The sequence below is a fragment of the Bos grunniens genome, chromosome 14, assembly GCF_055505025.1.
Source record: "Bos grunniens cultivar Pamir isolate PY7600 chromosome 14, Bosgru_T2T1.0, whole genome shotgun sequence".
Classification (NCBI taxonomy): domain Eukaryota; kingdom Metazoa; phylum Chordata; class Mammalia; order Artiodactyla; family Bovidae; genus Bos; species Bos grunniens.
The window spans coordinates 660,767-688,176 of record NC_141178.1 but is presented as its reverse complement, the minus strand read 5'-3'; the positions used below and the strand labels follow the sequence as shown (position 1 = coordinate 688,176).

Here is a 27,410-nt window from a genome sequence, read left to right as displayed (position 1 = left end):
CCTCTGTTACCCGCTTCTCCTCCTGCCCTCAGTTTGAAAGCATCAGTTTTTTGGTGCTCAGCCTTCTTTATGGCCCAACTCTCACATCAGTACATGACTACTGGAAAAACCATAACTTTGACTATACGGACCTTTGTCAACAAAGTGATATCTCTGCCTTTTAATATGGTGTGTAGGTTTGTCATAGCTTTTTAAAAAATATTAATTTATTTATTTTGATTGGAGGCTAATTACAATATTGTAGTGGTTTTTGCCACACACTGACATGAGTCAGCCACGGTACACATAGCATAGCTTTCTGAAAACTGTGGCAAGGTATAAAATTCATCAGGTTGAGGAAAACTTAAAAATCATCCTATGGGTCAGTAAAAACCTTTCTGCCCTCGAAAGCACTATGAGTCTCAATTTGTGTAGGACATGCTGCTGCTGCTGCTGCTAAGTCGCTTCAGTCGTGTCCAACTCTGTGCGACCCCAGAGACAGCAGCCCACCAGGCTCTGCCATCCCTGGGATTCTCCAGGCAAGAACACTGGAGTGGGTTGCCATTTCCTTCTCCAATACATGAAAGTGAAAAGTGAAAGTGAAGTCACTCAGTAAGTGTCCGACTCTTCATGACCCCATGGACTGCAGCCCACCAGGCTCCTGCACCCATGGGATTCTCCAGGCAAGAGTACTGGAGTGGGGTGCCATTGCCTTCTCCTATATATGACATAGCACAGAATATTTTTCCTGATCAATCAAAGATTCCACTGGGTTGGAACAGAGGTGAAAATGTAAAAGCCCAAAGAAGGCAGATGGTCAAGGGCCTGGGAGGAGGAGTGTCATCTGTGTGACCTTAAACAGCAGAAGAGGGGCTATGGAGCCCATACTGATAGCGTATATGGTTGTCCTTATGCGGCGAGGTGTGGCATAGTGTCCATGACAAAGTGGCCGCTAGGGCAACTTAATGCCTTCAGGGGACAAAGCTGGTGTCTGAGGTGGGCTAACCCAAAATGACTCCTGTTTCATCACGCACCCCAAAGCCCGTGACATCCTGGCGGCTCCACTGTGAAGGCCTCACAGTATGGTGGACGGTGAGGTGAACCAGTTTCTTTGGGTAGCTCTAGGGAAAGAACTATATTTAAGAAAAGGACTAGATGCCTTGAAGGAGCCCGAGCCTGGGAGTCAGGTGGGTGGGTAAGTCTTGGAGCGTAACAGGGCTAGATCCAAGCTGCACTCTGTGAGTGTCTCCTGGGCAATCTGAAGCACAGTGGAATATGTCAATCAGTTCAGAAGTGTCTCTGGGAGTCAGGTGGGTGGGTTAAGTCTTGGAGTGTAACGGGGCTAGATCCAAGCCACACTCTGTGAGTGTCTCCTGGGCAATCTGAAGCACAGTGGAATATGTCAATCAGTTCAGAAGTGTCTCTCGTTTTCCCTATTCTGTGGCAACTGAAATACACTCTTTCTCCTTTAGTTGCTGGCCCAACCCTGGAAACGTTCGTGGGAGCTAACATTAACACCATCCTCATCACAAACCTGCTCAGCGGAATGGACTACAATGTGAAAATATTCGCGTCCCAGGCCTCGGGTTTCAGCGACGCTCTGACCGGCGTGGTGAAAACACGTAAGGCTGGCCGCTGCCGCGCGTGGTTCTGCACTTTGTTTTTCTCTGTAACTTAAGCCCTGCAGCAGCTCAGCAGTCGGTGTCTCTTTTCTCCAGTGTTGCCTTTTCTGGATGGTGCCTCATGGAAAGAAAGGTGTGCTCCCTACTCAGGGCTGTGGTTCAGAGTCCTAGTTGGCAGGCAGGATGTCAGAAGCCGGCGTTCAAACATACTTGATGGTGGCGGATGGGATTTCCTTCTGGAAAGTCTTTGTTGGTATTTTTCAAATTAGGTGAAATTTTCCATCCAACCCATATAACCTGATGTGGTCAAAGCCGGTCCAAGCTGAGCCAGGGGAAACTTGCCTTTGTCAAAGCCTTTGCCCCTCTCCACCCTCTCACTCCGTCCGTTAAAGATACTTGCACCACTCGAAAGCCTTCCTTCTCTGTCTTTTAAGGGCTTGCATGCTGTCTGCACAGCATCTGGGACTTCTCCTTGGCACACATCACTCACAGACACCCGTGGCATAATACAGTGTTTTCCAGACTCCGGCACGTATGTGCCATATTCCTGCTGTTTCTTATGCTTCCACACCATCTGTTTAATATATTTCTTTAAATCAACTTACAGTTTCTTTTTGTTTTTACTTAAGTGCTTTCAAAAACCACATAATAACTCTCAACAGAAAACCAGTCTTTTTAATACACGTCGCTTCCCTGGTGGCTCAACTGGTAAAGGATCTGCTTGCTATGCAGGAGACCCCGGTTCGATTCCTGGGTCGGGAAGATCCCCTGGAGGAGGAAAAGGCTGCCCACTTTTTCTCTGGCCTGGAGAATTCCATGGATCGTATATTCCATGGGGTCGCAACAAGTTGGACACGACCAAGTGACTTTCACTTTCACTTTAATACACATTAAAGGTAATACATAAATGACCAAAATAAAAATGGTTTGGCTGTCGGATGACTGAAATTACCCCTAGTGTTATCAACAGCACATGGCCCACACTCGAGGATGTTAGTCATGGTATAATCAGAAGTGTAAACCGTAAATCTTCTTATTAGCTAAGGCCTTGAGCAAATAACCTCTCACCTCTCTGAGCCCACATTTTCTCAACCCTAAAATGAAGATATAATATTAATAGTAATAACTGTTTATAGACTGTTTGGGAAGACTAAAGATATAACATACAAAGGATCTACTGTATGGCAAGCACTCGACAAATAACCACTTTTATCATTGTGATGACTGCGCTTTGTGAATTTGGGTCATCTCTCACTCTGGTTGCTAATCAAAAAATTATTCCAACGAAAGGAATTTTGTAAGTATGAGGCATATATTGGACCAAACCCCAGGCCACCTGTGTCTGGCCACCTGTGTTTATATAGGGGCTCAGTTCAGTTCAGCTCCTCAATCGTGTCTGACTCTTTTCGACCCCATGAATCGCAGCACGCCAGGCCTCCCTGTCCATCACCAACTCCCGGAGTTCACTGAGACTCACGTCATCAAGTCGGTGATGCCATCCAGCCATCTCAGCCTCTGTCCCACCAACTCCCGGAGTTCACTGAGACTCACGTCATCGAGTCGGTGACGCCATCCAGCCATCTCAGCCTCCGTTGTCCCCTGCTCTGCCCTTTCATTAGAGGAAGCTTTCTGAATTCTTTTTTATGGAAATCTTTAAAATTAAATATGGGATCCATTTAGTCTCAAAAGAAACAGTGTCTCTCTTCAACAGGACTCGGAAGCCTTTGGCATACAGCTCTGATCTCGGACTTGGCAATTGAAATGATAGTGTTGTAGGTTCTAGGAAGTGAAAGTGTCAGTTGCTCAGTCGTGTCCGACTCTTTGTGACCCCACGGACTGCAGCCTTCCAGGCTCCTCTGTCCATCTTCAGGCCAGAACGCTGGAGTGGGGTGCCATTCCCTTCTCCAGGGCATCTTCCCGGCCCAGGGATGGAGCCGCTGCAGGCGGCTTCTTCACCCTCTGAGCCCCCAGGGAAGCCTCCAGGGATTCCGTGAGCTGTGCCCCCTCGCCGCCCAGCAGCCTTGCTCAAGCCCCGTGAGTCCCCTGTGTGTTGCCCACCTTCATCGTCTCCCGCTAGTTCGTCCTCCTCTTCTCGCCAGATGCCTGTCTGAGCCAGTCCTCCTGTCCCTGATTCTCTTTCTCTCTCTTCTTACTCTCTCTCGTCTCTCTGTCCTCTTTTCTCGGCTCCCCTCCTTCTGTTTCATCCGTCTTCTCTTCTTTAATAAATGTGAGTATTCCAAATGTATTTTAAAATAATGAAAGTATTGAATTGTTTTATCATCTATCCTTAAGGTAAAAATTAGATTGGCTTGCTTTCTCTCTTTCTCCCAAGAATAATAAAACCCTGTAAAATGGAAAATAAATTGATTCACGGTATTTTTAAAATTTAGTGTGGGTATATAAGTCATTATTGGTTTCCTTTTTTTGAGAGGATTGTTTCATTGCCTTAGGAAAAATGGTCTTCCTTTGCTGATCAACAAAAAGGAACAATGTCATGATGCAAATTGTTACTAGTCCAGATTATTTTTACCATCTTAAAAAATGATTTTAAGCTATTTTTAAATTTTATGAAGTGACTGAAAGAGAAGTACAAGAGAATGATGTGGATGAAGGCAGAGGTCATTAGAAAAAGTAAACATTATTAATTTTCTGCTTTTTCTGCTTGGATCTAAGTGGTAAACACTGAATCCTTAGTCCTCAATTGGAGAAACAGTATTTTTACTGCTTCTTCAAATAAACTCCCTGTGAATGACTTCTGTATATAACTGTGTTTATTCTAAGATGAATAAGAATTCGTGTATTTTTAATCATTTTTTGTTTTCTGTGTTCAATTTTTCCTTTTTAAATTTTCAGAAGTTTGCTCACTCTCATTCAGTCGTGTTTTGAGGGCCAGCCGGTGTGAGCTGCTCCTGTTTGAGTAATTTCTCTTTTGTCCTCTTTGCTCCTCCCTTTTGTTTAAACCATGGCTTTCTTTCAGTAGTTGAGTATATATTGTGTTTAACATTTTTGTTATGAAAGTATTATATATTAATTGTGGAATATTTTGAAAGCATAAACTAATGAAGAGGGAAGATTTAAAATCACCCATAATTTCACCATCCATCACAACTGGCTTTTTCCAGACATATATTTTCTTTTTTTTTTTACAGGGAACAGACAAACCCTATCATACATCACATTCTGCAACTGCTTTTTAAAGTCATAAAATCGCTGTCCTTTGTGTAACTTGGTGGGTTTCCTACTGCTGGCTGTGGAACCTTGAATTCAGATTCTGCCAGAGTTGACTTCGGACTTGGGGGTGACTGTGGCGCTGTCTGCAGCGTGACCGAGTCGTGTTTCTGTTTCACTGCAGTGTTTCTGGGCGTGACCGACCTTCAGGCAGACGAGGTCCAAACGACCAGCTTGTGTGCCCGCTGGCAGGTGCAGCGCCACGCCACCGCCTACAGGGTTGTCCTGGAGTCCCGCCAGGGTGAGTGTGACCGTCACCCACGCTTCTGTCATGCGCTCGTGTGCTCTGTGCAAGTTACCGTGGATGACACACGACGAACTTAGACACACGCATTCTGCTTGAGGAGGCAACGTTACGTTGCGAATCCTGCAGGACGTAGAGTCAGGAGGGCTGGTTAAGCCAATTATGTGATCTCTCCAAGTCTCCATTTTCCCATTTACGGATAATAGGTAGAACCGTAGTGTGGATCTTGGGGCATTCTGTGGGGATTGAGCTGAGATAATCTGTGTGAAATATTTGCAGCCGTGCTTTGTGCATATTAAACACCCAGGAAATGCGGCTGCTGTGGTGGTGGGAGCTGCTTAGGAAGGCTCATAACATGCCTTAAACTGCACGGAGCTGTTGTTCGGTCTTTATCTGGGTTTACTTCAGTGTTTCTCTCAGTGATTTTTTTTACTTTTGGGGAGAACTGATAAGCAGCAAACTCATTCAGGAGATGAAGTGATGCATCTGTGCTATCCATGGGCAGTACATTAGCATCATGGCTCTCAAGTTCATCTACAGTTTGGGATTTGGCTTCAAAGGTGAAACTCTTAAAATGTCTGCTTATTTTTACTAAAAGTATCAAGAACAATAACAAAAGATGGATTCCCCAAGAATGAATTTCCAGGAACTGTTAATCTTGCTTTGTCATTATCAGCATGAATAATATTCAGAAGATGGGATCAAACAATGAAAATTTCTTTGATCAGATTTGCATTGTCAGTAGGAAAGATCGTGTTGTTGTTTGGGGGGCAGGGACAGAGCCAACATTATAGAATTCCAGATGGCATTTTCTAACCTTTCAAATTTGCTGATAAGGTCATTCATTTTAAACCAATTGATTAGCTCATGGCTGCTGGCAGGCTCTCCTCCAGCCGCTGCGGGCGGAGGCCGCTCCCCAGGTGCGTGGGCCTCTTGCGGTGGCGTCTCTCGTGAAGCGCAGACTTGGCACTCGGGCTTCGGGACGTGCAGCGTGGGCTCAGTGGTTGTGGTTCATGGGCTTAGAAGCCCCGCTGCACGAGGAATCTTCCCAGACCAGGGGTCAAACCCGTGTGCCCGTCACTGGCAGGTGGATTCTTATCCACAGGACCACCAGGGAGTCCTCGTGATTGTTACTGTTTTTTTATGTCTGGATAAATGATAAATGGTTTCCTCACTTAAAAAAGCAGAAAGGGCTAATTTTTCAGGTGTGGATGGGACTTGTCTTTAGTTAGTAGCACACATCCCTGGCTATAACTACATTTAAAATGCAGAAATCTCACTTTTAATCTAATCCAGGAAGTGGAAAGCATAGTTTAGTAAGGTACTGAGAGTTTAGTAGAGTGCTGGAAATGAGCTAAAAATACAAGATAGAATATTAGAAACACAAGAAGAGATTTCTGCCAACACTGACCAAGGCTTTGTCTCCGCAGGCTTGCTAATAAGCCACTAATTCCTTAATTCCCAGCGTGTGATCCTGTAAAGGTCTCTTTAGCCAGACATTGGCTAAGCATATGGGAGTGGCTTTAATCTGCAATAAACATTGAATAAGGAAAAGTCAGGACAAATCACTTGGATTTTGTGGTGGTTTTGTGGGATGCTTAACCTGGAATGTTAGGTCCAGGAATCAAAGCAAACTGGAAGTGGTCAAACAGGAGATGGCAAGAGTGAACGTCGACATTCTAGGAATCAGCGAACTAAGATGGACTGGAATGGGTGAATTTAACTCAGATGACCATTATATCTACTACTGTGGGCAGGGATCCCTTAGAAGAAATGGAGTAACCCTCATAGTCAACAAAAGGGTCTAAAATGCTGTTCAGTTCAGTTCAGTTGCTCAGTCGTGTCCGACTCTTTGTGACCTCATGGACTGCAGCACGCCAGGCCTCCCTGTCCATCACCAACTCCTGGAGTTTACATGAGTACTTGAATGAAATTTAAAAAATAACAATGATCTCTGTTTGTTTCCAAGGCAAACTATTCAATATCACAGTAATTTGTCTATGCTCTGATCAATAACGCTGAAGAAGCTGAAGTTGAACGGTTCTATGAAGACCTATAAGACCTTCTAGAAACCAACACTGAAAAAAGATATCCTCTTCATTATCAGGTACTGGAATGCAAAGCAAGCAGTCAAGAGCTACCTGGAGTAACAGGCAAATTTGGCCTTGGAGTACAGAATGAAGCAGGCAAAGACTAATAGAGTTTTGCCAAGAGAATGCACTGGTCATAGCAAACACCCTCATCCAACAACACAAGAGAAGACTCTACACATGGACATCACCAGATGGCCAATACCAAAATCAGATTGATTATATTCTTTGTAGCCAAAGATGGAGAAGCTCTATACAGTCAGCAAAAACAAGACTGGGAGCTGACTGTGGCTCACATCATGAACTCCTTATTGCCAAGTTCAGACTTAAATTGAAGAAAGTAGGGAAAACAACTAGACCATTCACATATGACCTAAATCAAATCCCTTATGATTATACAGTGGAAGTGACAAATAGATTCAAGGGTTTGATCTGATAGACAGAGTGCTTGATGAACTATGGACAGAGATTTGTGACATTGTACAGGAGGCAGGGATCAAGACCATCCCCAAGAAAAAGAGATGCAAAAAGGCAAGATGGCTGTCTGAAGAGGCGTTATAAGTAGCTGCAAAAAGAAGAGACGCTAAAGGCAAAGGAGAGAAGGAAAGATACACCCATTTGAATGCAGAATAGCAAGGAGAGATAAGAAAGCCTTCCTCAGCGATCAATGCAAAGAAACAGAGGAAAACAACAGAATGGGAAAGACTAGAGATCTCGTCAAGAAAATTAGAGATAGCAACATTTCATACAAAGATGGGCACAATAAAGGACAGAAATGGTATGGACCTAACAGAAGCAGAAGATATTAAGAAGTGGCAAGAATACACAGAAGAACTGTACAAAAAAGATCTTGATGACCCAGATAACCACGGTGGAGTTATCACTCACCTAGAGCCAGACATCCTGGAATGCGAAGTCAAGTGGGCCTTAGGAAGCATCACTATGAACAAAACTAGTGGAGGTCATGGAATCCTAGTGGAGCTATTTCAGATCCTGAAAGATGATGGTGTGAAAGTGCTGCACTCAATATGCCAGCAAATTTGGAAAACTTGGCAGTAGCCACAGGACTGGAAAGGTCAGTTTTCATTCCAGTTCCAAAGAAAAGCAATGCCAAAGAATGCTCAAACTACCGCACAATTGCACTCATCTCACACACTAGCCAAGTAATTCTCCAAGCAAGGCTTCAACAGTACATGAACCATGAACTTCCAGATGTTCAAGCTGGATTTAGAAAAGGCAGAGGAACCAGAGATCAAATTGCCAACATCCATTGGATCATTGAAAAAGCAAGAGAGTTCCAAAAAAACATCTACTTCTGCTTTATTGACTATGCCAAAGCCTTTGACTGTGTGGATCACAACAAATTGTGGAAAATTCAAGACATGGGACTATCAAACCACCTTACCTGCCTCCTGAGGAATCTGTATGCAGGTCAGGAAGCAACAGTTAGAACTGGGCATCGAACAACAGACTGGTTCCAAAAAAGGAAAGGAGCACGTCAAGGCTGTATATTGTCACCCTGCTTATTTAACTTATATGCAGAGTACATCATGAGAAATGCTGGACTGGAGCAAGCACAAGCTGGAATCAAGATTGCCGGGAGAAATATCAATAATCTCAGATACGCAGATGACACCACCCTTATGGTAGAAAGTGAAGAAGAACTAAAGAACCTCTAGATGAAAGTGAAAGAGGAGAGTGAGAAAGTTAGCTTAAAACTCAACATTCAGAAAACGAAGATCATGGCATCTGGTCCCATCACTTCATGGGAAATAGATGGGGAAACAGTGGAAACAGTGAAAGACTTTATATTTTTGGGCTCCAAAATCACTGCAGATGGTGATTGCAGCCATGAAATTAAAAGACACTTACTCCTTGGAAGGAAAGCGATGACCAACCTAGACAGCATATTGAAAAGCAGAGACATTACTTTGCCAACAAAGGTCCGTATAGTTAAAGCTATAGTTTTTCCAGTAGTCATGTATGGATGTGAGAGTTGGACTATAAAGAAAGCTGAGCGCCGAAGAATTGATGCTTTTGAACTATGGTGTTGGAGAAGACTCTTGAAAGTCCCTTGGACTGCAAGGAGATCCAACCAGTCAATCCTAAAAGAAGTCAGTCCTGAATATTCACTGGAGGGACTGATGCTGAAGCTGAAACTCCAATATTTTGTCCCCCTGATGAGAAGAACTGACTCTTTGGAAAAGATCCTAATACTGGGAAAGATTGAAGGCAGGAGGAAAAGAGGGCAACAGAGGATGAGATGGCTGGATGGCATCACCGACTCTATGGACATGAGTTTGAGTAAACTCCGGGAGTTGGTGATGGACAGGGAAGCCTGGCGTGCTGCAGTCCATGGGGTCGCAAAGAGTTGGACACAACTGAGTGACTGAACTGAACTGAAGCAGAATTAGATGAAAGATATGCAGCTGCTTGACAATACCTATAAAATCTTGAGGAGTTATGTTTCATATATCTTTTTAAGACTAGCTGAGTCATACTTTAATATACAACAGTTGACATTTATCACATTTGGTGGTACTTGTTAAGCCTTAGCAACATAGTAACTATAAAAATCACACGTCCAAATTATCCCAGAATATTTTTATCTATGATACTATTTAAGCAGTTGACAGAATGGGACAGAGGCTCCTGTAGATATTCATTAGCTTTCATTGAAAATCATGTTTATACAGATTGACAGAAAGATGTCAAAACTGTCTTTATCAAGAAATTAGTGAAATCCATCAGTGTATTTTTTTATTAAATGCTTTTACAAATAGCGTTGGGATTCTTATCAGATACCGTGACCGATGTGTCTGGTAACACTGATCTGGGCGTTTAAAACCTCAGTAAACTCCCAGGTGGCTCAGTTTAAAGAGTCCTCCTGTGAATTCTGGAGATGTGGGAGATGTGGGCTCAATATCTGGCTTGGAAAGATCCCCTGGAGAAGGAAATGGCAGCTCACGCCAGTGTTCTTGCCTGGAGAATCCCGTGGACAGAGGAGCCTGGCAGGTTACAGACCATGTAGCTGCAAAGAGTCAGACACAAGTGAGCGACTGAGCGTGTGCACACACGCACACACACACACACACAAGCTCTCGCTGAAGCCAAGTATTTTTACTAGAAATAAGAGTCCCCACTTCCTTCTTATCTTCCAGTTAAATTAATTTATATTTCACCAGGATTATTTTCAGGCTGCCAAAAACCTCTTCAGCTGAGCCTCAACAGTCTCAATTCAGCAAGAATGAACAAAAGTGTTGTTCAGTTTATTTTTCATCAGCAGTTATAGCTGAGCAATTTATGAGCCCAATTAGCCTACATATTCACTCAGGTGTCCAGCTGTATATTATTAACCAACCAGACAGCAACAGATTCTAATTGATAGCCAGGGGTGGGGAGTCAATGTGGGGAATATGTTTAAATATTTTAACTTACACAATTTAGGGTAGGGAATAGTCTCTCCATTTTTTTTTATTTAATTTTTATTGTATACTGGAATACAGTTGATTTACGTCATGTTTGTGTTGGGTGTACAGCCACCTGATTAAGTTATACATGTGTCTGTTCTTTGGATTCTTTTCCCACGTGGGTTATTACAGCGTGTTGAGTGCTCTAGGTGGGTCCTTGTTGATGATCTGTTGCAAGTATATTACTGTGTGTATGTTAATCCCCACCTCCTAACTCATGCCTTGAAGTCTTTCCACTTTGCACCGGGGAAGAATTAGGTTGAGTTTCTTTATCTCACAGAACGATGTGATCATCATTCCTGATCGCTGCTGTTGGACATGTGATCAGATGCACCTTCCTCCCGGGTGCCTGAGTCCCCGGGCTCCACTGTTTCACCTCTGTAACACCTCCCGCTGGCTACACGTGTTGCCTCTGCAGAAATGTCAGTCCGTCCGCTTCAACCAGAGGAGAAACTAGAGAGAAACGGGACCCAGTTTCTCCACATGATAGAGAAGAGCCTTACCGCAGGCTGGCTTATTTCTGAATGCCTCTGCCAAACTCCTGGGCTCCCAGGTGGCACTAGTAGTGAAGAGCCCGCCTGCCAGTGCGGAGCCGGAAGAGGCAGGCTCAGTCCCTGGGCAGGAAGATGCCCTGGAGGAGGGCTTGGCAACCCGCTCCAGCGTTCTTGCCTGGGGAGTCCCATGAAGGCAGGAGCCTGGCGGGCTGCAGTCCACGGGGCCGCACAGAGTCAGGACAGAAGCGACTCGGCACACGTGTGTGCACTGCCAAACTCCCACTGTGTGATGAGTGGTTCTCTCTCTCTCTGTGTTTTGAATCCCCCATGTCCGACCTCATGCACTTTTACTCTGAGATGAAGTCAGTAGATTTGCTTCTGCTCTATCCCGACAGCTGGTCAGTGTTCTTCTCTGAGCCTCCGTTTTCCCAAATGACTTCTTTTGAGGACTTTACCTGTGGTCATACCTATAAATCTCCAAGGAGTTTGTGAATAAAGCAGCAAAGCTGTATCATTCAGGTGTGCTTGCTTTGTTTGTAAATGGTAAAAAGCACAAATAACAGGGACTCGGGTGGCAAGGTCACCCACGCCTCGCGCACCGAGACCTCCCCCAGTGTCTGCCTCAGGCGCGTCGAAGCCGCGGGGTTCAGACGCCCTCGCCGAGGGGAAGCGGGACGGCACCCCCCGCCCTCACCCCTCCACCTTCCTTCTCAGCCAGATGGAGAGCCGGCCCGGTCAAGTCCAGATGTACGTCCTCCTACATCTGAAGCTTCAGCTTCACTGTCATAGTTAGAAGGAAGCTCTTCTCTCTCAGTAATTCCCACAGAAGTCCAGGACCTTGAGTCATGTTGGCCCTGTTTGGGGTCGCATCCCCCTGAATCTGTCACTGAGTTCATGGAATACATGCATGGACTCAACGGCGAGTAAGACCTGGCTCTTGCCCAACCTGTGTCTGGGGAGAGGTGGGCGTTCTTACTCAGGCCTTCCCAAGTCAAAAGACCAGGGTCGGGTTCAACGAAAGAAAGATCAGATGTAAAACAGGCAAAAACAACAGCTGTCTTCTACTCCTGTAAATATTATGACAGTTTTTTCATAGCCAAGAAGAAAAAAAAAAAAAAGGTTACCAGAAGGATCAAGTCCTCTCTAGAGAGTGAAATCCAATCTGCTTTTGAGTCAAGCTTTAGACTTTCCAAATTAAATTGTAGGCTTTTGGTTAATTGTAGGACAGACCAGAGTTTCAGAGGCTTTGGGCTGGTTTTGAGTACCTCGGAACCCCATGAGAGCCTCCGTTAGTTCTACAGACACTGCAGAGTCCCGTCTCTCTGCCAGCTGTTTTTGAATTGATGTGGCACCTAAGGTGGGATGTAGATATGTACCTCACACTGTATTCCCTCCCTAAGCCCATTAACTTGGTAAATTTCTTTTTAGCCTGATTTTTTCCTAAGTTTCAAAGATGCTCACCTTGTCTTCTGTCTTTAGGTACTGAAATGTCTAGTTCTCTGTCGTCTATTAACCAGAATAGAGAATTGCAGCATTGTGGAGAGCCTACCTTATTAGGGACCAGATCCCAAACAAGAGATCATATGAAACGAAGCCCATTCCCAAGATTCACCTTTTTCAAGTGCTGATTCCATGTTTTGGGGTCACATGATTTGAAAGACCCAGAGAGTGGAAAGCATGTATCATCAAATCCCAATTGAGTTTACTGGATCTGGGACCTTCTTTGCTTGTAGATCTCAGTAACCACTCCTGAGACACTTGGAAGTCAAGTTGGTGGCATGACGGTCACCCAAAGAATGTATTTAGCATGACTTCATGAGAATGAATGCTCAATGACAGATTTTCTCCCTTGTTCCAAAAAAAACAAAACAAATTTAACTTCTGGCTTTTGGCACAAGGGGGCAGGAAATTAGTCATCATTTGATCACTTTAAGTGTTTTTCTTTAAGGCAAAGCCGTGAATCATACATGCCAAAAGCAACATGGATACACCCCGATTCGTGTAACCCCTCTTCATTAGCCTTGGGAGCAACCTGTTACTGTTTCCTATTAATTTCACAGTGCTTGTTCCAGATTTCCAATGATTTGTAGGTTTTGTTGTGTTATGCAGCCGTGAAACCTGCTGTTGTCAAGGCTCTATAAAGTGCATGGGTATTCATGAGAAATAGAAGAAACGACAGAAAGTACATTTCTAGAATTAATTCCTGGAGAGTCTCACAAGTTTTTGTGGAGATAGCTAAAGGTGATCCATGCATAGGATTTGGGAAATGTTTGTATTACAGGTGGCTCACAGAAGCTTGCGGGAGGCTCCAGAGTGGTTAGGGTCAAAATAAAGCGGCTGTTATAGGGTTCTGAGCCCAGGAACCCAAGGCTAAGTTGGATATCAGCCAAGCAGAAGGCAGGGTTTACTAGTATTTTCTTACTCTTAAGTTCCTTTCACAGCAATTTAAATCTCACAAACACTTTAAATAGTTCCAATTTCATCATTTTGTATAATATCTAATAAAGAAAATATTGAGGTAGACCTATATTGTTTCAAAGAAATATATTACTAAACATTATATTATAAAGTTCACTTTTGAAGTTCTTTAAGATTGACAATTATAAAAGTAAATTTCAGATTCCATTCAACAGATGGCCTTACTTTAATTACATTTTTAAAAAATCAGGATTTGTCCATAGATAAAACCTACTTCAGTGATCAGTGCAGAGAAATAGAGGAAAACAATAGAATGGGAAAGACTAGAGCTCTCTTCAAGAAAATTAGAGATACCAAGGGAACATTTCATGCAAACATGGGCTCAATAAAGGACAGAAATGGTATAGACCTAACAGAAGCAGAAGATATTAAGAAGAGGTGGCAAGAATACACAGAAGAACTATACAAAGATCTTCTTGGCCCAGATAACCACAATGGTGTGATCACTCACCAGACATCCTGGAATGCAAAGTCAAGTGGACCTCAGGAAGCATTGCTACGAACAAAGCTAATGGAGGTGATGGAATTCCAGTTGAGCTGTTTTAAATCCTAAAAGATGATGCTGTGAAAGTGCTGCACTCAATATGCCAGCAAATATGGAAACCTCAGCAGTGGCCACAGGACTGGAAAAGGTCAGTTTTCATTCCAATCCCAAAGAAAGGCAATGCCAAAGAATGTTCAAACTACCGCACAATTGCACTGATCTCACACGCTAGTAGAGTAATGCTCAAAATTCTCCAAGCCAGGCTTCAACAGTACATGAGCTGTGATCTTCCAGGTGTTCAAACTGAATTTAGAAAAGGCAGAGGAACCAGAGATCAAATTGCCAACATCTGTTGGAAAGCAAGAGAGTTCCAGAAGAACATCTACTTCAGCTTTATTGACTATGCCAAAGCCTTTGACTGTGTGGATCACAACAAACTGTGGAAAATTCTTCAAGAGATGGGAATACCAGACCACCTGACCTGCTTCCTGAGAAATCTGTATTCTGATCAGGAAGCAACAGTTAGAACCAGTTCCAAATTAGGAAAGGAGTATTTCAAGGCTGTATGTTGTCAACCTGCTTATTTAACTTATATGCAGGGTACATCATGAAAAATGCCAGGATGGATGAAGCACAAGCTGGAATCAAGATTGCCAGGAGAAATATCAATAACCTCAGATATGTAGATGACACCAACCTTATGGCAGAAAGTGAAGAGGAACTAAAGAGCCTCATGATGAAAGTGAAAGAGGAGAGTGAAAAAGTTGGCTTAAAGCTCAACATTCAGAAAACTAAGATCATAGCATCCAGTCTCATCACTTCATGGGAAATAGATGGGGAAACAGTGGAAATAGTGTCAGACTTTATTTTCCTGGGCTCCAAAATCACTGCATATGGTGACTACAGCCATGAAATTAAAAGACGCTTACTCCTTGGAAGAAAAGCTATGACCAACTTAGACAGCATATTAAAAAGCAGAGGCATTACTTTGTTGACAAAGGTCCGTCTAGTCAAAGCTATGGTTTTTCCAGTAGTCATGTATTGATGTGAGAGTTGGACTATAAAGAAAGCTGAGTGCTGAAGGATTGATGCTTTAAAACTGTGGTGTTGGAGAAGACTCTTGAGAGTCCCTTGGACTGCAAGGAGATCCAACCAGTCAATCCTAAAGGAAATCAGTTCTGAATATTCATTGGAAGAACTGATGCTAAACTTCCAATACTTTCGCCACCTGATATGAAGAACTAACTCACTGGAAAAGACCCTGATGCTGGGAAAGATTGAAGGTGGGAGGAGAAGGGGATGGCAGAGGATGAGATGGTTGGATGGCATCACCAACCAATGGATATGAGTTTGAGTAAGCTCCGGGAGTTGGTGATGGACAGGGAGGCCCTGGCGTGCTGCAGTCCATGGGGTCGCAAAGAGTCAGACACGACTTAAGTGACTTAGCACTGCACATGGTACATTAATGGAAATTAAAGCGACATCCTCTGAGACTGGACTTCTGAGTTTGGAATTTACATTTTAGTTCAGCTACTTAGTGTATGGACTTGGGTAAACTACTAATTTTTCTGGTCTTCAGTTTCTTGTCTTTAAATTGGGGATGGTTATAAGGATCAAATGAATCAATAGTGTAAAGTCCTTGGAGTCGTGCCTGGTGCCTGGTGAGCGCTGAGCAAGCGGTGGCCATTGTTACCTTTGCTATGCTTTCATCATTCAACACCAAGCACAGAGCCTGGTGGTCTTCCCTCGTGGCGCTCGAGGTAAAGAATCTGCCTGTCAGTGCAGGAGACAGCGTAAGAGACATGGGTTCGATCCCTGGCCTGGGAGGGTCCCCTGGAGGAGGTCATGGCAACCCACTCCAGTACTCATGCCTGGAGAATCTCGTGGACAGAGGAGCCTGGTGGGGTCGCAAAGCATCGGCCATGACGAAAACGCTTAGCCCGCACACACAGAGCCTGGTACTAAACTAAGCTCTCAATCATATTGGGAATCCTAAGTTTTAAAAAATAATATATTCACCTCCACACCTGCTCAAAAGATCAGTGCGGATGTGTGCATATAATTATAAACAGGAACAATTCTCTGTTAAGTCCTCAACAGCCTTTTACTAGTTCATCTCATTTCTGAACATATAAAATTCAATTTTCAATTATTAAAGAAAAACAGTGGATATATGAATTCTTTAAAAAAAGATACAATCACTCAAACAGGTTTAATTCATTCTGGAGCTATCTGAGTAGGCCTTACGTACTGAGTATTCTAGAAGCAAATCATCTGTTGGTGGCGATTTAAAACAATTCCTGTATGTGCGTTTTGTTCATATATATGTTTTGTTTTGATTATAGATACACAAAAGCAAGAATCCACTTTGGGTGGCGGGACAAACAGGCATTGCTTCTATGGACTTCAGCCTGATTCAGAATATAAAATCAGCGTTTACACAAAGCTGCAGGAGATGGAGGGACCCAGCGTGAGTGTAACAGCAAAAACACGTAAGTCAAAGGCCTTCTCTCTTGATCTCTGTGTCCGTGAACAAACAGTATTTTAGGAATACGGTTTTGGTTCAGAAACCTTATTCCATCTATAGAAACGTTAGCCAGTGGCCCTGGATTGTCTGTGATACAGACGCCGCCCTTTGTACGCAGCCCCGGCGTTCCCTGCCTGTGGCCCGCTGACGGCTCTGTGTGGATTTCCAGCTCCGCCGTCTGTCACAGGGGACTGTAGGGCCGGCGAAGTGCCGGAAGCAACGGCCCTGTTGTGACGCTTCCATTAGGAGCAGCTGCGGTGGTGGAGTGTGAGGCGGAGCGTGAGGCCTGGGTCCTGACGCTGAGACAATGCCGCAGCGCCCCAGCCTCGAGGGTGGGGTGGAGCCAGAGCGCGCCAGCTGGCCGCCCGGCCCTGCCTCCTCAAGAGGCTCTGATGCTTTCTCCAAGTTGGCAGGAAATCTGACGCACGCAAGGGAAAGGCAGAGTATAAAAGGGAAACAAAGCACGTTCTACATGTTCTGAATGGCAAGGAAGGGGGCAACTGCCTAGTACCCTTTTAATCAAGATTCCTGACCTAGAGGCCGTAAGTATTGAAGTGGTTTGAATGGTACTGAATTCTGGGCCATACCTGTGTGTCTCCAACTCAGGGTCTTGAACTTAAACTTGAAATCCTCAAGGACCGGTGTCCGAATAGGTGGCGGAAGATGGGCTTTCTTGATAGCCCCTCTAATGTGTGTCTGACATTTAGAAAGTTCTACTACTCAGCTGTGTATGTCTTTCAGTGTCTCTGTACATACAAAAAGATACAGAAGGTGAAAGTGTAGCTAACGGAATCATCTACTTTTCAACACGGGGACTTTATTTCCTAACACTGAAATAGTCAGCATTTTACATCACGTGTGTATTCTTGAGGTGTAATTTGCATTCCTTAAAATTCACCCCCTGAGTGTACAACTCCGTGATTTCTGTACATTCCGGGAGTTGTGCAGACATCACTGCAACTCCGTGTTAGGACACTCCCACAGCCTGGAGGTCATTCAGGCCCATTCGCAGTGAGGCCCCCTTCCTGCAGTCAGCTCCAGGCAGCCGACTTTCTCCTCTCCGACGTCTGTCTCTTCTAGACGCTCCGTGCAAATGGAAGTATGCAACAGGCAGTCTTTTGTGTCCGGTGTCTCCACTTAGCCTGTGTTTCTGACGTTTATCCGTGTTGGAGAATGGAGCAGTTGTGTCTTGCGTTTTATTGCTCATTAGAATTTGGTTTTTGGGGTAGAGGATTATATAATTTTGAAATTATTAGGGCCTGTTAGGGCTTGAGATTTAAAGTCTAAAAAGCTTGTTTGGGGTCCTTTTTTCCGTTGTTGCCTTGGGCAGTTTAACGTCTCTGAGCTGCTGTTTGCTTACAATAAGATTAAACACCTTCTCTCTTCGCTTAGTTTGGTGGTGGTAAAGATCCACTGGAAAGACCCCACTGAGGACTTTGCAACTGCATTTTTTTTCATTGAACAAATATTTTTGGTATCGCTCTAACTTCTTCCCTTTAAATAAAAAATCTTTAGGCCACACCGTGTGGTGTGCAGGGCCTGAGCTGCCCACCAAGGGGTGAGCTTGTGCCCTGCAGTGGCGCTGGGGTCCTAACTCTGGGCCATCAGGGAGGTCCCTCTTGCTGTCTTCCTGAAAGTCAGAAACTACGGCCACGGGGTTAGAGCTACCATCAGACATGTTTTCTCTGGGCCATTTTTTTTTTTTTTAAGTTGTAAAGTATTCTCGAAAATTCGAAAGCTCTGACAACGCGGGGCACACGTATCCTCGTGCAGCTGAACGTATGGAAAGCTAGTAACTTCCGCGTCTTTGGACAGCGTACACACTCTGAAGTTTGTTATTCCTGAATGTTTAGGCAGAGTTCTTTGCTCCCATTCATTACGTGCCTGACCTCTAAAAATATTTGAGTTTGGGGCCCCTGGTCTAGTTCAGCTTCCCTTAACCTTACCCTCACCACTGTTCACGACCAGCCCAGGATTCATTTGGAAAGCTCTGCTTGATGAAATGTTTTCCTTCTGTGGGGACATCTGTCATCACAGAGCTTCTACCCACTGGCTCCAGTTCAACCTCCCGGAGCAAATGCAGATCAAGACTGTTCCCTCTTCTGTGACAGCTTCTCGCAGACTTGAGGACAGGGACCATCTGTGTGCCCGTAGAGGACACAAACACTCTCACCAGCTCATTGTGGTTCTTCTTACCCGAGACGTTCTTGGGCCAGATGTCCTGACCAAACATGTTAATCTGGCTGCCACAGGCACTCGTTGATTTGGTTCTCAAATTTATTGACTGAACTTGCGATATATCTCAGCTTTTCACATTGAAGAAAATGCACAGTTATAAAGACGACCAGCTGCTTCCACAGATTTTAGGCTTTAGAAATATTTTATAGTGCTTTCAAAAATGTTTTGCAATCCTAGTTTTAATACTAAAATGTCTCAAATGTTTTCACTTGTGAAAATTTTTAGCTGCCAAAAATTTGCCTTTAAAATATCAAAGTGATTTCCTCTGCCTATGCTAACGCAACAGAAGGTACAGAGAGCACTGTTGCCTTCCTTCTTTCGCCATCCCATGTTGTTTTGTTTTCTTTTGTATTTTGGCCGTGCTGTGTGGCACATGATATGGTTTCCCGACGAGGGATCAAACCTGGGCCTCTTCAGTGAGAGCGTCGAATCCTAACCACGAGGCCACCAGAGAATGCCACCCTTTTCTTGTTTTCTCTTCCCCCCAAACTCATTTATACCAGCTTGATCTCCTTCAAGAAATTCTGCCTGTTGGATGTAGTTATGTGTGTGTGTATCAGATATATTACTGCATAGGTATATAAAGATCAGATCATATCAGTCACTCAGTCGTGTCCGACTCTTTGCGACCCCATGAATCGCAGCACGCCAGGCCTCCCTGTCCATCACCAACTCCCGGAGTTCACTCAGACTCACGTCCATCGAGTCAGTGATGCCATCCAGCCATCTCATCCTCTGTCGTCCCCTTCTCCTCCTGCCTCCAATCCCTCCCAGCATCAGAGTCTTTTCCAATGAGTCAACTCTTTGCATGAGGTGGCCAAAGTACTGGAGTTTCAGCTTTAGCATCATTTCTTCCAAAGAAATCCCAGGGCTGATCTCCTTCAGAATGGACTGGTTGCATCTCCTTGCAGTCCAAGGGACTCTCAAGAGTCTTCTCCAACACCACATTTCAAAAGCATCAATTCTTCGGCGCTCAGCCTTCTTCACAGTCTAACTCTCACGTCCATACATGACCACAGGAAAAACCATAGCCTTGACTAGACGAACCTTTGTTGGCAAAGTAATGTCTCTGCTTTTGAATATGCTATCTAAAGCATATTTGAACATGCTATATAAAGATAAACCTGTATTAATCAGTTAAATAGAATTTTTTGTTTCACAAATGGGATCATACCATCGTATTCTGCTTCATTTCATATAATAACTAATCTCAAACATTTTTCTGTATCAGTAATACACAGTTACCTCATCCCTTTAAATCTTGAATTGCTTTACTCAAATAATGTTAATTTCTTGGTTCCTGGAATTGGAAGAGACCTTAAAATTCATCTCCTCCAACCTTCCTGCCAGAGAAGGCAATGGCACCCCACTCCAGTACTCTTGCCTGGAAAATCCCATGGATGGAGGAGCCTGGTAGGCTGCAGTCCATGGGGTTGCAAAGAGTCGGACATGACTGAGCAACTTCACTTTCACTTTTCACTTGCATGCATTGGAGAAGGAAATGGAAACCCACTCCAGTGTTCTTGCCTGGAGAATCCCAGGGACGGGGGAGCCTGGGGGGCTGCCGTCTATGGGGTCGCACAGAGTCGGACACGAAGCAACTTAGCAGCAGCAGCAGCAGCAGCAGCAGCAGCAATCTTCCTGCCAGAGAAGGCGTTCCCTTTACAACATTCACAGCAAACAGTCTGCCTGAGCTCAAATCCTTCCAACTATTTGGCACTTACTGTCTCCAGAGACTAAACATTCCCCTGATTAGTTGAGAGTTTTCCCTTGTATTATACTGGGATAAGAAAAATAATATTCTCAAGTTTCCTTTAGTGTCAAATAAGAATTAAAAAAAAAAAGAATATGCAAAAAAATAATATTAGGATGTTTAATCCACGTACTGATGCCGTAACGTCCCGGTGCTCTGCCACGTGAATTGGTAGGAAAGTCACAGCTCTTACGTGACTACATCCATGGCCTTTAACCAAACCGCACTTCTGCATTTGACGCAGTTCTCACCCCTCCTCACCCAAGTTAAGTTGATCAGGACACAGCCTCCCAGTGTCCTGCTGCGTGGTTCTCAGAGCTGAGTTTCCCAGGCACAGTCTGACCATGGCCGAGGGCGAACCAGGCTCTCCTGGGGACTATGTCCTGAGAATGCAGGGTAAAAAGGGAGGAAGTGCTATTGAACGTGGATTGATGGTCCGTCCTTAGGCAGAATGGAGTAACGTTATGGGTGAAAGCAGCCAGAGACTGATCTGAAATAGGTTGGCAGGGCTCCCGCCTTAAATCAGTGTTGAAACCACTTTGAAGTTGATGCTTTGAGTGCATTGACTCCCGCTGGGAAAACTGAACTGTGGCAAAATGGCATTTCAAGCCTTCGGTCTGAGGCTGAGGAGATGGTTGGAACCAGCTTTCGTGGGCTTTGGCTGATTTACAGTGGGCCCTAAATTCACTGCGTTCTCAAAGAAGACAGCTGTCAGAATCATTGACTCCCCTGAAGAGTTATGACTCCATGACCTCCCTCTCTTCACAGATGAGACGGTTAACTGATGTTCTTTCTCTGCTTTTCAGAATCGCTTCCCACTCAACCACCGACGTTCCCTCCAACCATCCCGCCAGCAAAAGAAGGTAAAGAAACACAATGTAATCATGATGTGATTTTAGGTTTTGGATTTCTGTTGGATTTGTTTGTTTCTTCATTTAAAAACCAAGATATTAATAAAAGATAGTTTCGCCTTAATACAAGTGCTTGTATCAGACCCTTAGGGGGTACAGATTTGCAATGAGTAGTAAGTAAGACAGAGAGATCTAATGTGCAGTGTAATGAATGTAGGCAACAGTATTGTACTATAATTATGTGCTGAGATAGAGGTGCTAAATATTACTACATCAATCAAAGTACAATATATAAATGTAAATTAATATACATTATATACAATGTAAATTATGTATCAGTTCAGTCACTTCAGCCACTCAGTCGTATCTGACTCCTTGCGACCCCATGAATTGCAGCAAGCCAGGCCTCCCTGTCCATCACCAACTCCCGGAGTTCACTCAAACTCATATCCATCGAGTCAATGATGCCATCCAGCCATCTCATCCTCTGTCGTCCCCTTTTCCTCCTGCCCCCAATCCCTCCCAGCATCAGAGTCTTTTCCAATGAGTCAACTCTTCGCATGAGGTGGCCAAAGTACTGGAGTTTCAGCTTTAGCATCATTCCTTCCAAAGAACACCCAGGGCTGATCTCCTTTAGGATGGACTGGTTGGATCTCCTTGTAGTCCAAGGGACTCTCAAGAGTCTTCTCTAAAACCACAGTTCAAAAGCATCAGTTCTTCGGCATTCAGCTTTCTTCACAGTCCAACTCTCACATCCATACATGACCACTGGAAAAACCATAGCCTTGACTAGACAGACCTTTGTTGGCAAAGTAATGTCTCTGCTTTTCAATATGCTATCTAGGTTGGTCATAACTCCTTCCAAGGAGTAAGCGTCTTTTAATTTCATGGCTGCAATTGCCATCTGCAGTGATTTGGAGCCCAGAAAAATAAAGTCTGACACTGTTTCCGCTGTTTCCCCATTTATTTCCCATGAATTGATGGGACCAGATTATATAAACAAATGTAAATTATAAATATAAATCAAATTAATATATTGTGCACTTTAAATTTCTGCAGTGTCATTTGTCAAATGTACTCAATAAAAAGCCATCTAAAAGTAGAATCCGCACACACAGAGTAGATTTTCAAACAGAATTCTTTCATATTTATTTCATTGAAAATATCAGAATGGTACATGTTTGCCAAGGAAGAGTAGTCCTGTAGCCTGGGGGTGTAGGTTATAATTGTGTAGTTTGTAGGTTATAACTGTGTAGTTGTGTGGGTTATGATTGTGTAGTTGTGTAGGTTATGATTGTATAGCTGTGTAGGTTGTGATTCTGTAGACCAGGGTCGCAGTGTAAGCTCACCACAGAAATGCTGCTCCCGGGTGTGTTTTTCTGTCATCACAAAAGTTTGTCTTCACCTCTTACTTGAGCTGTTAAGGTAACTTTCTAAAAAACTTCGAAACATAGTAGTGATGGTTATTTTTTTATCCCATTAGTTCAGTTCAGTTCAGTCACTCAGTCGTGTCTGACTCTTCGAGACCCCATGAATCGCAGCACGCCAGGCCTCCCTGTCCATCACCAACTCCCGGAGTTCACTCAGACTCACGTCCATCGAGTCAATGATGCCATCCAGCCATCTCATCCTCTGTCGTCCCCTTCTCCTCCTGCCCCCAATCCCTCCCAGCATCAGAGTCTTTTCCAATGAGTCAACTCTTCACATGAGGTGGCCAAAGTACTGGAGTTTCAGCTTTAGCATCATTCCCTCCAAAGAAATCGCAGGGCTGATCTCCTTCAGAATGGACTGGTTGCATCTCCTTGTAGTCCAAGGGACTCTCAAGAGTCTTCTCCAACACCACAGTTCAAAAGCATCAATTCTTCGGCACTCAGCCTTCTTCACAGTCCAACTCTCACATCCATACATGACCACAGGAAAAACCATAGCCTTGACTAGACAGACCTTTGTTGGCAAAGTAATATCTCTGCTTTTGAATATGCTGTCTAGGTTGGTCATAACTTTCCTTCCAAGGAGTAAGCGTCTTTTAATTTCATGGCTGCAGTCACCATCTGCAGTGATTTTGGAGCCCAGAAAAATGAAGTCTGACACTGTTTCCACTGTTTCCCCATCTATTTCCCATGAAGTGATGGGACCGGATGCCATGATCTTCGTTTTCTGAATGTTGAGCTTTAAGCCAACTTCTTCACTCTCCACTTTCACTTTCATCAAGAGGCTTTTTAGTTCCTCCTCACTTTCTGCCATAAGGGTGGTGTCATCTGCATATCTGAGGTTATTGATATTTCTCCCGGCAATCTTGATTCCAGCTTGTGTTTCTTCCAGTCCTGCGTTTCTCATGATGTACTCTGCATATAAGCATACAGTCAACAAAACAAGACCAGGAGCTGACTGTGGCTCAGATCATGAACTCCTTATTACCAAATTCAGACTTAAATTGAAGAAAGTAGGGAAAACCACTAGACCATTCAGGTATGACCTAAATCAAATCCCTTATGATTTATCCCATTAATGAACATTAATTAACCCTACTATTCATTCTCAAAGTGCTTACGCCAAGTACTTGGGATACCGTAACAATCTATGATTGCTGCTCTCTGCTTATTTTCAGTATTGCAAGAGAAATAGGTGTTTACCTAGGTAACTACCAGCCAAGGAAATGAGTTAGTGTAGATTATACCGTAGTAGCCCAGAACTGAGAACAGTTAACGCTGCTGCAATTTAATTACTTGTGAAGGAGGAGGAATTTGATTTACATTTTCCTGTAGTTGAATTCTAATCCCTGGGTTGGGGAGACCCCCTGGAGAAGGAAATAGCAACCCACTCCAGTATTCTTTCCCGGAAAATCCCATGGTCAGAGGACGCTGGCAGGGTATAGTCCACGGGGTTGCAAGAGTCGGACATGACTTAGCGACTAAACCACCACCACCCATAGTATTGTGGTCAGAAAAGGTGCTTGATACGATTTCAATGGTCTTAAATTTACCAAGGCTTGATTTATGACCCAAGACATGATCTGTTCTGAAGGATGCTCCTCATGCACAGGGAAGGAGACTGGTCTGCTGCTTTTGGATGGACTGTCCTGTAAACATCAGCTGAGTCCGTCTGGACGAATGCTTCCTTACCAACTTTCTGTCTGGACGATCTGCCCACTGGTGTCAGTGCAGTGTTAAAGTCCCCGTGATTCCTGTGCTACTGTTGATTCCCCTTTTATGGCTGCTAGCGTTTGCCTTGTACACTGAGCTGCTCCTGTGCTGGGTGCATGGATGTCTGCAACTGTCATGTCCTCATCTTGGGTAGATTCCTTGAGAATCACCTAGTGCTCTTCCTCATCTCTTGTAACAGTCTTTAAAGTCTATTTTGTCTGATATGAGTATTGCTACTCCAGCTTCCTTTTGATTTTCTGATTTACATTTTGAAGAGTGAGTTTTACAGGTAAATAATGGAGAGGTGAGTACGTAACGTCATGGGGTGATCTAAGCGCATAATGTGTTTGGGAGCCATAAGTGCTTCAGCATGAGCCACAGAAAAGAGTGAAGGTAGTGTTATGAGATGGTGAGTGTGCCTGAGCGAGGAGGCTGGGCATTATCCTATGGGACATGGCTATGAAGGGAGGGTGACCTGCAGAAATCTGTTTGAGAAAGATAACCTTGGTGAAATGGGGAGGAGGGAGAAGAAAGGTGGATCACATAATTGGAATGTTGTTTTAGAAGACTTCTTCCATTTGCCGTGCATTTAATACTTTTATTCATTTGGCTATGCTGGGACTTCACTGCTGGGCGGGCTTTTCTCCAGCTGTGGGAAGTGGGTTCTACTCTCTGGTTGCAGTGTGGGGGCTTCTCTTGTGGAGCACAGGATCTAGGCACTTGGGCTTCTGCAGTTGTGGCTCCTGGGGTCTAGAACACAGGCTCAATTGTGGTGCATGGGCTTAGTTGCTCCCTGGCAAGTGGGCTCTTCCCGGTCCAGGGATTGAACCCATGCTTCCTGCATTAGCAGATGGATTCTTTACCACTGAGTCACCAGGGATGCCCTGCCCCACATTTTAGAATAGCTATTACATACCAGAGTTACAATGAAAAATAATTGTCCTCACCTTACAAAGGTTTAGCAGACGTTTGGTTCATGTCAAAAGATCCATGATGTTTGGTCCTGTCCAAAGTCATTTGGCATGGACCAAATACGCTCATGGACATTTTGGATAGGACCAAATTTCAAGAACCTGTTGGTGTAGACTGAATGTCTTATTGATGTTCTGGACAAGACCAAATATCCTGCAAAGGACAGGAGCGTAGTCAGAGGTGTCTGATGCTGGAGAGTGTAAGGGTCAAGGAAACAAAGGGGTAATAAGAAACTTTACAAAAATAAAACTCAACGTCCTTCCTAGCACACCACGCAAACTCTTCAATGATCACCTGCCGGGGTCCAGCCCCGGCTGATCCAGGGAATTTGAAGCGGGGACGGCGTGGGCGAGGATCAGGAAACAACTGCTTGATTAAACGTTAATCATGGATACAAAGAGTAATAGAATGAGGATAGCTCAGTGAGGAAATTCAGTGGAGAAAAGAGGCTGAATAATTCAGCCAGAAGGTGAGAGAAAGAACGACATGGGGAGACCAAGTTTCGGTGAACAAGGCCCGCACTTTGTTTTCCAAAGTAGTTTTTATACCTTAAGTTATGCATAGAGGATAATGGGGGAAGGGGTAGAGTCATGCAGCAAGCCAGGCTTTCTTCCTGCAAACTTATCATATGCAAAAGCTTAGGTGATTTGCATCATCTTCTGGCCAGGAGGCCTGTTAACATTTTAAGATCCTTTCTTCAGAAAACTTATTTTTCTCTAAAGGTGATTGCTCAGGAGCCACCCTCCAAAAGCATTAGATAAAGTTGCATTCCTACAGAGCAAAGGTGTGGTGGGCTATAACAAGAAAAAGAATTAACTCAAGGGTCCCAGGTTACAAACATTAAAGCTACTATTTACACCAATTATATTAATCAATACACAGCCAGGGACACAGCAGGTAAGGGATATGGAGACTTAGCAGCAAACATTGGCCCAACAAGTGAAAATCCCTTCACCAATACAATTTCTAATCAATCTTTTGACTGCTCAAAGGAATCTGTATTTAGACAGTTTAGAACATCTCATGCCTCTCACAGTTGGGAGGCTCTGAGCAATCACATGTGGCCGGAAAAACCTATTCAGGCAGGCTAGAGGACTTCCAAAGGAGTTTGTAGGTTGAAACAGTCACACCCAGGAATTATTAACTGGAGCTGTAAGCTAACTCTTTTTTCAGAGAGAGGTAGTGGGGGACAGCCCCCCGTAAAGTCAGAGGTGTAGGTGAAGGCACAAAGCAGAAAGTAGGCAGAGATGCTCGAGAATTTCCAGGGGGACTCCTGAGGCTCCATCCCGCCTTTGCGTATGCCGAGCCTCCTCCCTCATGACCTTTGTCATGGGTGGAGCTCCTCACACTGGCTCCCGGCAGTGATAGAATTCCAGTTGAGCTATTCCAGATCCTGAAAGATGATGCTGTGGAAAGTGCTGCACTCAATATGCAATATGCACTCAATATGCAATATGCCGGCTCCTGGCAATCAACCTACACTGTGGCATCGTTTCCCAGACTGTGTTAGTTAACAGCAAAACTGCATAACTTCAGGTTCCCCATACGTGCCTTATGCAGTCCTGCATCTTCTCATGCTATTTGCTCTACTTGGGATAGTCAAAGCTATGGTTTTTCCAGTGGTCACGTATGGCTGTGAGAGCTGGACTCTAAAGAAAGCTGAGTGCCGAAGAATTGAGGCTTTTTAACTGTGGTGTTGGAGAAGACTCTTGAGAATCCCTTGGACTTCAAGGAGATCCAACCAGTCCATCCTAAAGGAAATCAGTCCTGAATATTCATTGGAAGGACTGATGCTAAAGCTGAAACTCCCAATACTTTGGCCACCTGATGCAAAAAG

At 44.2% G+C, this 27,410-nt stretch overlaps 1 protein-coding gene across 6 annotated transcripts in view; it reads left to right on the top strand.

Moving 5' to 3' along the window:
- The window catches only part of COL14A1 (collagen type XIV alpha 1 chain), a 236,029-nt gene that overhangs the window by 106,446 nt on the left and 102,173 nt on the right, over positions 1-27,410 (top strand). For all 6 annotated transcript variants that reach the window (XR_015140401.1, XR_015140400.1, XR_015140402.1 and 3 more), the window contains exons 22-25: positions 1,452-1,601; positions 4,954-5,070; positions 16,435-16,581; positions 21,414-21,470. Coding sequence is in view for 3 of the 6 variants with exons in the window: in XM_086335693.1 (XP_086191819.1) it covers positions 1,452-1,601; positions 4,954-5,070; positions 16,435-16,581; positions 21,414-21,470 (471 nt within the window). In the remaining 3 variants the exon portion in view is untranslated. The remainder of the gene's footprint in view (positions 1-1,451; positions 1,602-4,953; positions 5,071-16,434; positions 16,582-21,413; positions 21,471-27,410) is intronic.